This window comes from Lactuca sativa, chromosome 8, assembly GCF_002870075.4.
Source record: "Lactuca sativa cultivar Salinas chromosome 8, Lsat_Salinas_v11, whole genome shotgun sequence".
Classification (NCBI taxonomy): Eukaryota; Viridiplantae; Streptophyta; class Magnoliopsida; order Asterales; family Asteraceae; genus Lactuca; species Lactuca sativa.
The window spans coordinates 62345503-62357131 of NC_056630.2; the positions used below are offsets into that span (position 1 = coordinate 62345503).

The 11629-nt window shown below is 30.1% G+C and overlaps 1 protein-coding gene across 2 annotated transcripts; it reads left to right on the top strand.

The window, feature by feature from the left end:
- Positions 1-1210: 1210 nt before the first annotated feature.
- On the top strand, positions 1211-3728 carry LOC111911283 (uncharacterized). 2 transcript variants are annotated; one of them, XM_023907087.1, is made up of 8 exons: positions 1211-1512; positions 1912-2261; positions 2341-2412; positions 2502-2569; positions 2662-2815; positions 2891-2971; positions 3060-3149; positions 3254-3728. In XM_023907087.1, exons 2-8 carry the CDS (start codon positions 2013-2015, stop codon positions 3335-3337), a joined length of 798 nt encoding a protein of 265 aa, XP_023762855.1. In that variant the 5' UTR covers positions 1211-1512; positions 1912-2012; the 3' UTR covers positions 3338-3728. The 2 variants fall into 2 exon arrangements, with proteins under 2 accessions (XP_023762855.1, XP_023762856.1); XM_023907088.3 differs by lacking the exon at positions 1211-1512 and adding an exon at positions 1544-1638.
- The last annotated feature ends 7901 nt before the right edge of the window (positions 3729-11629 follow it).

An 11629-nucleotide genomic window follows, 5' to 3' on the forward strand; every position in this document is an offset into this window, starting at 1 on the left:
GACCAAACCCTCTTAAATTATATCTATTGCAAAAACAAACCAATGAGGACACTTGATTGCATATGTTTGATTAAATGATGTGATTTATAGAGGTGAAATACAAACTAAAATCGTTGCCTCTTTATGGAAACAGGAAACATGAGGCATCTTTTCACCCATTTGCTATTGGTCCTTATTGAAATCGAAACCTAACTATTCTTCTCTCAAAAAGACAACAATAAAGAAGATTATAACCTCGTACATGTAGTTTACATATAAATCTTATATCAAATTCCAAGTTGTATAAATGAAGCACCAATATATTATTTAGCTTTTTCCTTGTATACGGAAACACAAGAGACAAATCCATGGTAAATATGCATCAATCCACTTTATTTTATGTGTAATTGAATTAGTGGTCGCTTGTATAATCGGGTCACATATGAAAGCATATATGAGAGAAAAAATTTGGCCAAAAGGAATTTTCGTATTGTTTTTACATTTATACAAATAAATATACCATATCTACTTGCATATATTAAGCTTTCTCTTCAAAATTTATTTCTGAAAATGATGATATCGAGATATCGTTTATTGGTGATCATACATTGTTTAATTACCATTAACTAGAAGGTCACCAACCAAACCAATAAAAGATTTATGAATTTGTATTTTAGCTTTAACTACACCCACTCCTTTAGATTTATTTTATGTAATCAATAGCTATCACACATAAAGACACTTTTAATGACCTTTTTTTTTATAAATTAAAAGTGTACATAGTTTTAGTTTATCGGTTATAAATACTTGAATCGTATAACTAAATTTTAAAGAAGCTTATAATAAAAACAATAACTAATCCAATAATTATTAATCATAGTCAAAAGAAGTCTCATTTGCATGCCAAACCTCTCACCCACACGACCTCCATGTTATATATAGTTAAAATGCATGATAAAATATCATCCAACATTCATGAATTATGATAACGTATTATAAGATTTTATTTTAATTTAATTGTATATTTTATAAATTCAGATACCAAAACATTAATTAATAAATAAAATACACATTACTCATCTCTTAGAATATTTCACCTCGAAAAATAGTCATTGAAAAAGACACGTGGCGTGCAAAGAGAATGAGGAATCCAGCCAACTTGCACGTGTCTTGCGATGATTTCTTCGAACAAAAAACTGAAATTTTTATATTTTGGATAGAAAAATTATAGAAAAAAAAAATAGAAAATTCCATATACAGTTTATACACTCGATCACGTAGTATGTATGTGGAAACAATGATTCCTTTTTAAAATGAAAATTAATTTAGTGGATTAGTATAAAAATGGCTGAAGCCATGTTATCAAGAAGAGAAAGAGGGAAATTTCGAGAGAAAAAAAAAACACGAATTTGAACGAACAAACGAACGAAGGAATTGATATGATTCTGAAAATTTAGGGTTGCAAAAGTAGATTTCTACAAGTGAAAGTGATTGATGAATTTCTTCGCTTTAAACACATCCGATCTCCTTCTTGTAAGCTTTCTCTTTCTTCATCTTTTCGCTTTCCAGTTTGTCTTATTTTCTTCTTATACCTCTTTTCATATGCCTTCATCTTTGTGTTCTTTCATAGAAAGCGAAATTACCTTTCTGATCATCTGGGTAAATCTTTTTTGATGTTGTTTTGCTTGTTCCTATCATCTACTCACTTTTTCCCAAATTGGGTTTTGTCTAATTGAAGTTCTTGTATAGCATCTGCTTCGTTTTTTGATTGACAAAAAGAAAACTTATTCCTTTTTAGATATGAAGGGTACTAACCTTTTTTTCCCTTTCCCGTTCATTAGAATAATGTTTTGATTCCAATTCCAAAAGGGGTTTTGTTAATTTTAAAGAAGCTTCACAAGCAAAGCTGATTCGAATTTTGTTTATGTCCAGAATTACTTACAGGAGTCAAAGCATTTAAATTTCTTCAATTTGTGGAATTCCCAGTTGATTTCTCTCACCAAGATACTGAAATCGATTCTTATTGTATAAAAATGGGCGATCATTTCGTGTTTCTGGTTGATCGGTTACTCACCGAGTCCACTTTAGAAGCTGCAATCGAAAGCAGAAACCCTTCGTACCCTTTATCTCCCGCCATTGACACCATGATCGATTGTTCTTCTCATATGGATCATCCTGAAACTCCTTTCACTCCTAGAAAAATGGTGGAATGCAGAATTTGTCAGGATGAGGATTTTGATTCGAATATGGAGACTCCTTGCTCTTGTTGTGGTAGCTTGAAGGTCAGTTTATTCTGCAACAAGTGATTTTAACTTTCAAGCAAATGAGAATTCTGAATATATCCCTTTTTAATTTTTGTAGTATGCTCATCGCAAATGTGTTCAACGATGGTGTAACGAAAAGGGTGATACCATTTGCGAAATATGCCACCAGGTCAGATTTCATCTTTTTTCCACTTCAAATCCCTTCAAATCCTTCTCATATTCCAGTTTTAATCATCTTTTTGATATGATTAACTGCAGCAATTCAAACCAGGGTATACAGCACCACCTCCCGTATTCCGATTGGGCGTCATTCCAGCAAATATAAGGTGAATTTTGACTTTTTGAGGTCAAATCTACGCAAAATCCGATTTCGATTCATGGTATAATCCAAATTTGTCCTTAATTTTTTTTTTCTCAGGGGGCATTGGCAAATTGCGAGAAGGGATATGAACGATGAGACTCGAATAATTACAGTCGTTTCTTCTGATCATAATTTACTCGATCAGGAATATGATGAGTATGCAGATTCCACTGCAAGAAGCATTTTGTGTTTTCGTTCAGTTGCTATCATTGTAATCTTTCTCCCTATACAACCATATAACCATTTCCAATTTGTACACTTTTTGTAACATTTTTTTTGTATACAGTTCATGATTGTATTGATTTTGCGTAACACGTTACCTATATTTGCAAATGGAGGGGCAAATTACTCTTTACCAGTACTTCTGGTATGAAATAGTAACGAATTTTATTCTGATTTTGTTTTCGTAATTGTATAAAGTTATATAATCATGGGTTCCTCGTTTTTTTATGCAGTTGTTACTCATAAGAACTTCTGGAATAATTTTACCAATTTATCTCATCTTAAGGGCCATGTCAGCATTGGTACATAGGCGGCGCCACTTGGTGAGTAGCGTTATCATGTGATCATGTCTTGCATTTTTAGCCGTTGGATTGGGCTTTAGTGGGCCATGATTGGGTGTCTAATGGGTCAATATCGTCTTTTTCAGGTGTCAAATGGGTCATCATCGTCTTTTTCTTCTGATGATGAGGAAGCTGGTGCGACATCAATGCAAGGTGGTGGTGTTGATTGATGGGTTTGGGTCCATTTGAAGTATTTATGGTCAACAAGACTCAAGAGGTCAAACCATGTGATTTGTGAAGGAAGTGTGTTCTTGAAAGTTGAAAGTGGTGTTCTAACTAGAACAAGGGGAACTTGTTAGTTATGGGTTTGTTGCACGTGTACCCTTTAAAGTTAGATCTCAAAAGCTTTGAAGAATCGCATTTTTTAGAAGAAATCTTGATGTACAGTTTGTTAATTCAGGTTTCTATATGTAAGTGGTTCTTGGTATTAGACATGGTGGGAACTTGTTTAGAATTAGAACACCACATCTCGTATATAAGGGTAAATTACAATATGGCAAATTTGAAGTTGATGGTTGAACTCTTGATGAGTCTATGTAAAATGACTAATATTCCTTCCAATTCTTTTACCTGCTGTTGATGTTCAAGAAAACCCTAAATCCTAAAATCTAATAAACCCATGTGTATTGGGCTTTGATGTCCTTTATCCCTAAATCTACTAACATCAAGGAAATTGAAAAAAGTTTGTGTGGGTTCTTGTGGTGTTGTGGAGATATGCACACATAAAAAGCTAAAATGGCATTGTGTAGCATTTGTAAGCTAAAGGATGTGGAGATCTAGACGTTAAATGCTTACGAAAAATGGAATACTGCCCATTTATCTCTCACATTTGGAAAACAATCTCCGGGAAAAACTCATTGTGGTATAGTGGGTGAGATGATATGAATCTTTGAGGGTGAAATTTTGGGATATTAGATTAGAGTTTAGTCTAGTGGTGGTTTGATAATTGGCATCCCATTGTGCAAAATCTTTTGAGAAGAGAAATCATTGAAGCCGGATATGAAGTGAATGCGTGGTCGAAGATGTTAGGTTTTGGATTTTGGTCATTCCGCTAGCTATGGTCTACTAATTTTCCGAAACTTCAATACAACAGAATATAAAAATCATGTGTTGTACCTGTAAGGGTTTAGTTCCTTTTGTTATTAATTTGGCTTGATTAAGAGATATGAGACGTAAAGTTGTTTGACTGATTTGGTTCGGTTCAAACCGAACATTCCAAGCTATAGTTTCATCTTGGGTTGGTAGTCTAAGGGAAATTAAAAACTCAGCCCGATTTAAAATTTTAAAATGCTATGATGAAATGGCATGCCATTTCTTTTGAAAGCCGATTCAAATCCTCATTTGTATTTCGATTATAGTTTCTTAAGTGATGCTTGGAAAGCTATTGTTGAGTTTGTGGGAATTAAAGAAATAATCTTTGATAGGTTTTCGTTCATTGAATACCTTCAAAGGAGTTTAAAGTCAAAGAATATTGGCAACACAATCACAAAATTGGCTCTTGCAGCGGCGGTCTATCAGAATGGGAGAATGGAATGGTGGATGGAAAATGAGCTAAAAATTTTGGATCTTGGAAATGTAGTGTTAGAATGATGATATTAGAAGATGGTAAATTGATTGCATGATGGAGTCGTGCTTGATCATTAGATGGAAGTATTCCACTAATGTGAAGGCCTATGACTCGGAAGTTTTATTCTACGTACTTGTTGGTTAGGCCTATTATTTTGTTTTGGTACTTTGGATATACCTTTTTGGGTCTATACAAAAATTTAGTAGTTTGGAATGTCCAAAAATGTGATATTTCACATAGATAACTGAAGTCTCAAATATATGTATCCCTATATGTGTTATATAACTAAAGTGTAAAATTCATGATTCTTATGACATGTTGAAACAAAATTGGTGTATCTAAAATGCAATGTTTTGGACATGTCAGTTAATTCAATAAAATTAGTTATTTTTTTTATTCTCCATAATCATGTTGTCATTTTTATGAGTATCCTTACTTTTAATACATGGTCCATCAATTCATTTCAAAACCTATCATTTTTAATGTCAACTCCACACTCGACGTGTAAAACATCTATCTCCAAATTGAAGATGTTACACTACGGTTCATTCGTTTTAGAAAAGAAGCTAACTTTTTTATGGGTTATTTTGATATTTCATTGATTAATTGATGTATAGATTATTTGATCCTGCAAAGCTATTTAATAAATTTATAAATAAGCAATATATGATTGTATTTTTTTCACAATAACTTAATGTCAAAACTTCATTTATATCCTTATAAACCTTTAATATTACGTTAACATCTTTATAAATTTTACATCTATGTACAAGCTTATATTTTAATTATAATTAAATTAATTAGATATTAAAAAAAACTTATTTATAAATCAAAATACCATATGATATTACTAAACTACCCTTCCCAAATAAAAGATTATTTCAACTTACATTAAACGTACGAGATGCTTATCCCTAAATCTTAAAAACCTGTCGGGAAAAGAAATAGAAATTGGGAAGAGGGAAACATAGGGATATAAAAGAGAAAGATATATAGAGAGAGGGAAAGAAAGAAACATAAATTAGGAAGAGGGAAACTTAAATTAGGAAGAGGGAAACTAAGTATAAAGAATTATGGCCTATGTGCCTACTAATAATGGATATAGTATCCATTAGTTATTACTTAAAACTTTGAGAAAGTACGAAACTTATCTCGTTTCTGTTACGCGATTCCGTTAATAAAAATTCAAATTTGTTAACTTTTCCATTAAACTCTTTGCTTTATTAAAATAATCTAGTTTTACTTAATTAAATTATTTGCAAGTCGGAACCAAAAATCGCGTGGAAACCCGAATATCTCGAAAAATCAACATTTTGGTCTAAATGGGATTACGACCGTAAACGTGTTTACGGTCGTAAACTCATTTACGACCGTAAACACGTTTACGGCCAGTGACGAGTGGACCCCATTCTCACCCCTATAAATGCGATGTCTCCGACTTCATTGGGACGTTTTCTGGTCGCATTCTCTCCTCCTCTCTCTAAAACTCTTCAACCGTAAACTCACAAAAACGCTTTTAGACTCCGGGAAACGTCGAAGAATACCTTTTGGAGCACTTTGGAGCGTCTGGAATCACTTCTCGCATTGAAATCTGCATTCAAAACCTCGTTTTCCGAGTTTACGGTTCGAGTTTCAAAGACCGTAAACTCAGTTCTTGAGTTTACGGCCGTAAACTTAGCCACCTGCTGAAACCGTAAACTCATTTTAGAAACCGTAAACCCATCTTCAGAGACCGTAAACTCGAGTTCTAAGGCTGAAAACCCATCCCTTCGATTCAAGCAAGTCTCGGTAACATTCCTCAACCAAATTCAAGTGTTTTCCGACACTTTATCTAACGAAATCGCTAATGCATATACATAATTAATTGCTAATAGGATTTCGTTAAGTGTCGCGTGCAACAACTCGGGAACCTTCTTTTCAGTCATCAACCCCCACGAAACAACTGTGAGTTCATACCCCTACATTTTTCCGTATTTTTAAGGTTTTCAGGGGGAATACAAGCTAAACATAAATGTTTTTCTTATAAGCTAAACATAAATGTTTTCAGGAATATACATAAAACTTATGCAAATTTCATACTTTATTTCCCTTTTGCACTATGTTGAGCATAAGGGACGTTTTCACAAAATTGCATAGTTTTCCGGACACGTTATTCGTTACGTTATATATGCAAACTATAATCGGTATAGTTTTGGGATTTCTCTAAAAACCTATCAAGCATAGGAACTTCTCTACTAAACATATGCACTGGAACAGAAACTGTTTACAGTTTAATCATGATTTTCATAATTGTAACCTATCATTATACGCGGTATACATTCGGATTCTCACTACGGTAGAACGCTACTGCATCACTTGTAAACTAGATTGTACGATACCGTGAGGCGCTACTTCACTACTGTAGCTTTAGGTGTACAGGGATAAATCCTACCACTGTATAACCAGAGTCTCTTGGAGGGAGAGCGTGAGATTTGTGAATAGATCTATTCGGGACTGACAATCTCACATCTGGACTGCTAGCTACAGTTAGACGGGCACGCCTGAGATGTACAAATGTCATTTAACATCAACGCCTGAAGAACGTTGGAAAGGTCACTAGTCATATCAAGCATGGTTATACGACTCACATTATGTATAAATCACCAATAGTTTACCAACCTGGTTTTCTTCAATAGTTTTATTTATACCAAATAGAACTAAACACACTATGCATACTGGCCGAACCTGGGTTTTCAAAACCGAATCATTTACGTTACGATTTTACATTTAATACATAAACTTCATGATTAGCTTTAGCTAGTCGCACAAAGTAGTATTATGCATAACTCTACTATCTTTCAGAAACGAACATTCATGGTTGTATACGAAATCGATAACACTACGTTTTTCACTAAAGAAAATATCGGATTTTCTTGAATATACACAACCTTTCGACTCGCTCATCAACAAGTTTTTCATTACAAATTACTGCTTATGAACTCACCAGCTTTATGCTGATATTTTTCAAACTACTTGTATTCACAGGAAATTTGTAGACAGGTACTTGCTGGATTTTCGAGGAACTGAAGCATTACGAGTTTTTAAGTTTTTACAATGAAAAACTATTGGATGTAATTCAAACTAAGTTTCAAAACAGATGTAAACGTTTTTACCTAAGTATTCACTGTAATGGTTGTGTTGCTATGATTGTTGTTATACAATGGTTGTGATGCTATACATGACGTCCTTCGCCCCGGAATGTTTCTGCCAACGGTTTCGGGGTGTGACACATACATACTTATAAAGCTAACATTTTTTCTTGAATCTCATGCATTTGAAACCCCTTTTTTTAACTTTCTCAAACCACATTCATTTGAAACCCCATTTTTTTAACTAATGCAACTCAAAGTTTTCTTAATTATGATTTAACATTCAAAAGTTTTATAACTTATATTATGCTTAATTAGCATTTAGTGAAAAGTTTACTATAAAAAAGGTCAATCTTTTGTATCTTTTGTGTTATATAAAATCTGACATGTAAGAAGGATTTGAAGATATTGTGATTCAAAAGTTTTCATATAGTTGAAGCATTCACGATCCAAATATGATGATTTGAAGAAATAGGTTATGTTGCATCGATGGTAATTGTAATATGATTTTTTTTTTCAACCAAAAGAAATGAAGCTTTTCTATTCTTTCTTTATATTCAGTTTCTCATTTAATCTTTATATGTGATTTGTGTGTATTACTCAATCTTGAATGTGACTCTCCAAACATCAATGTTTTGCTTGGAATATCTTTATGATTCTTCTTTTTCAAGAAAAAATATTTTGATTGCAGGTTAGTGAAGATTTGTCATCAAATTTCTATGGTTGAATGGTGTTAAATGAAGAAACAAGATTCATAAAATGGATATAGGTTTTTTGTTTGAGTAAAGTTGACGAATGTTAGTTTTTTCTTATGATTTAAATGTATGTTTATGTAACATCTTTTTTTATATATTCAACCACCCAATGCTCTTATTTATTTGATTGTAGTTTTTCTATTTTGATTATGTTTATTTTCTATTATTTTTTTGTTGGGTTATCCTACACAACATATTTAATAAACAATATTTAAAAGATAACATAATTTTGAACATTTGATATGTAATTATGATAGACTTATCATGATATATTCTTCTTATGAAAGTAATTTATCCATATTACGACCACAAGAATTACATATGACATTTACGAATATATATATATATATATATATATATATATGTGTGTGTGTGTGTGTGTGTGTGTGTGTGTGATTTGTTTAACATGTATATGCACCTATGTATGTTATAAATTTATAATTAAATATTTTTATATTTAATAATTGAAGGGATTAAAATGATGTATCAAAACCAATTATTTAGAAGAATATAATAATAATAATAATAATAATAATAATAATAAATATGCATTTCCAAGTACCGCATTCATTTGAAACTCACACTACAACTCAAAAGTTTTCTAATTTATGTATATCTTAAATATTACTAAAAGAGAAACCTTATGATATCATTTTAAATAATCTGGACCATTCATTGTATTTCAATCTTATTTTTTCCACTCTTAGATCAAATTACTGACATCATCTTCCCCATATGGAATGTATTTAATTCCAATAAATGCTTTCCAATCATCAATCAATAACTTACATTCGTTGAAATGAAATGTATTTAATTCCAATAAAAGCTTTCCATATTTTACATCTTGAATTTTCAGTTATGAAGATTTTAATATGGTCAATTTTAAAAACATATTACTAAAAAATCATTTCAATCAAGGCCTTAATATCAACCATTAATATAAATCCGTTTATATTAGTAAACCATTAATATAATTTTTTTTATTAGGAAATCATTAATACCGAAAAATCATATTCAAATTATCACATACATATACGATTCATCATTGAATCCGCGACTCACATTTATTTTCAATCGTTTCTTTTCTTCAAACCTTCTCCTACAACATCGTTAATATTGCTTATAACTTCCATCATCATTCTCTGCTATAAACATTCGCTCTTTTTGCGCTAGAAGGTCAGTACCTTCTTTCGCTTTTTATATTTTTTTAGATTATTTTTTGTTCCTATATCAAATGTATGTATTCATATATTTCAATTTTCTTTGTCACAAATTAAATGAAATCAGTTAACTATTTTTCTGAAACTTTTCAAATAAACATGAAAAGATATTAGGTACCTTTAACAAAACAAAAATTAACTATCTTGGGAACTGACATTAATTACGAAAATGTTACTTTTATATATTAGAGATGATTATGATTTTTTTTAGTTTTTATGTCATAAGAATCCGGTTAATTTTTGCATGATTTTAAAATATCATTGAAATTATTATGTTTTTGTATATCATATCAACCTACTTTTTTATCTTTGTATAGTAACAATAAAATTTATTAATTTACACAACAAATATAGATATTTCAAATTTTGTAATATTATTATACCTTACAAAATACAACTCCCTCCAAAATAAATTTTCGCAAGTAATTTCATCCATAATTTCAACAAATTTAAATTTATATTTTCTTTATATAAAATTTTTTAATGAATCTGATTTTTTTTCTCCAAAAGTATATCAAACATTTACGTCTTAGATAATGCTGTCCTATTATAATTATTATTTTCCAAAAGTATATCCGTTTAATGAGGAATTTGATATAATAAAGGAAGTGAATGTTAATTAAAATGAGATATATATTTCATAATTATTACATGAGTTTATTAAAAAAATTATTATCAAAGTGTAAACATTAAACATTTTTAAAGTGAAATTTCAGAATACATACAAACGATGATGTTGTACAATGAAATATAAAATTGAATAGACTGAAAAAAACACTATTAAAGCAGTCAATATTGAAAATAACATAGTTATGAAAAATTATAAAGTAAGATAAAAATTATAAGATATTAGGAGATTTGTAAAAAGTACATTTAGTAAAAGCGTTACGGTTATTAGAAAAAATAAGACCGTTAAGATTAGTGAAAATACAATATATAAACTAAATTATCACAATAATAATGAAATGTCATTATTTGATATTTCATATAAGTGAAAAATATATCAAATTACATTGATGATATATTAAAATTATTCAAAGTTGCGCCAAAAACTAATGCAAAGTTCTTGCGAATACCAAATAAATAAGAACAAATATAAAAGCTAGCATTTATATTTATAATCAATTTAAAATAAACCAATCATGCTTTAGAAAAAAATCTACATTGATGATATACTAAAATTAAATCTATATAACATTTAACATTTTATAAATTATATTAGATAACTTTATTTGAATAAATGAAATAGTTGTCAATATTTAATGCAATAGAAAAAACGGTATATTGGTTGTCAATATATGTTTAAATTAGGTAACATTATTATGCAAGGAACGTCTAATTAAAATGCTTATAAATATATAAATATCATAACTATATGAGACGAGGAAAGTCGTTTAACTAATAAAACAAAAAATGATGTCTACAAAGAGATCTTTTAATGATTATATATATATATATATATATATATATATATATATATATATATAATATATATATATATATATATCGTTTTCAATGTATTTTCTACACATTTCAATAATACCAATAACCATATATTTTTTTTATAATCATTATACAATATCTATAAACGATTATATGTTTTTTTATGCGTTTCCCGCGTTTAACGCGGGCTATAATCTAGTTTATTAGTCAAAATTCAAGAGTTTTTAACTTATGATTATTAATTAGTAATCACTAATAACTTTTTATTTTCCTTTATTTTATAAGGTTGTAAAGTTTTGCTCATTAAAAACATTAATGTATTTGGAGAGATTTGTGATTTAAATATGAA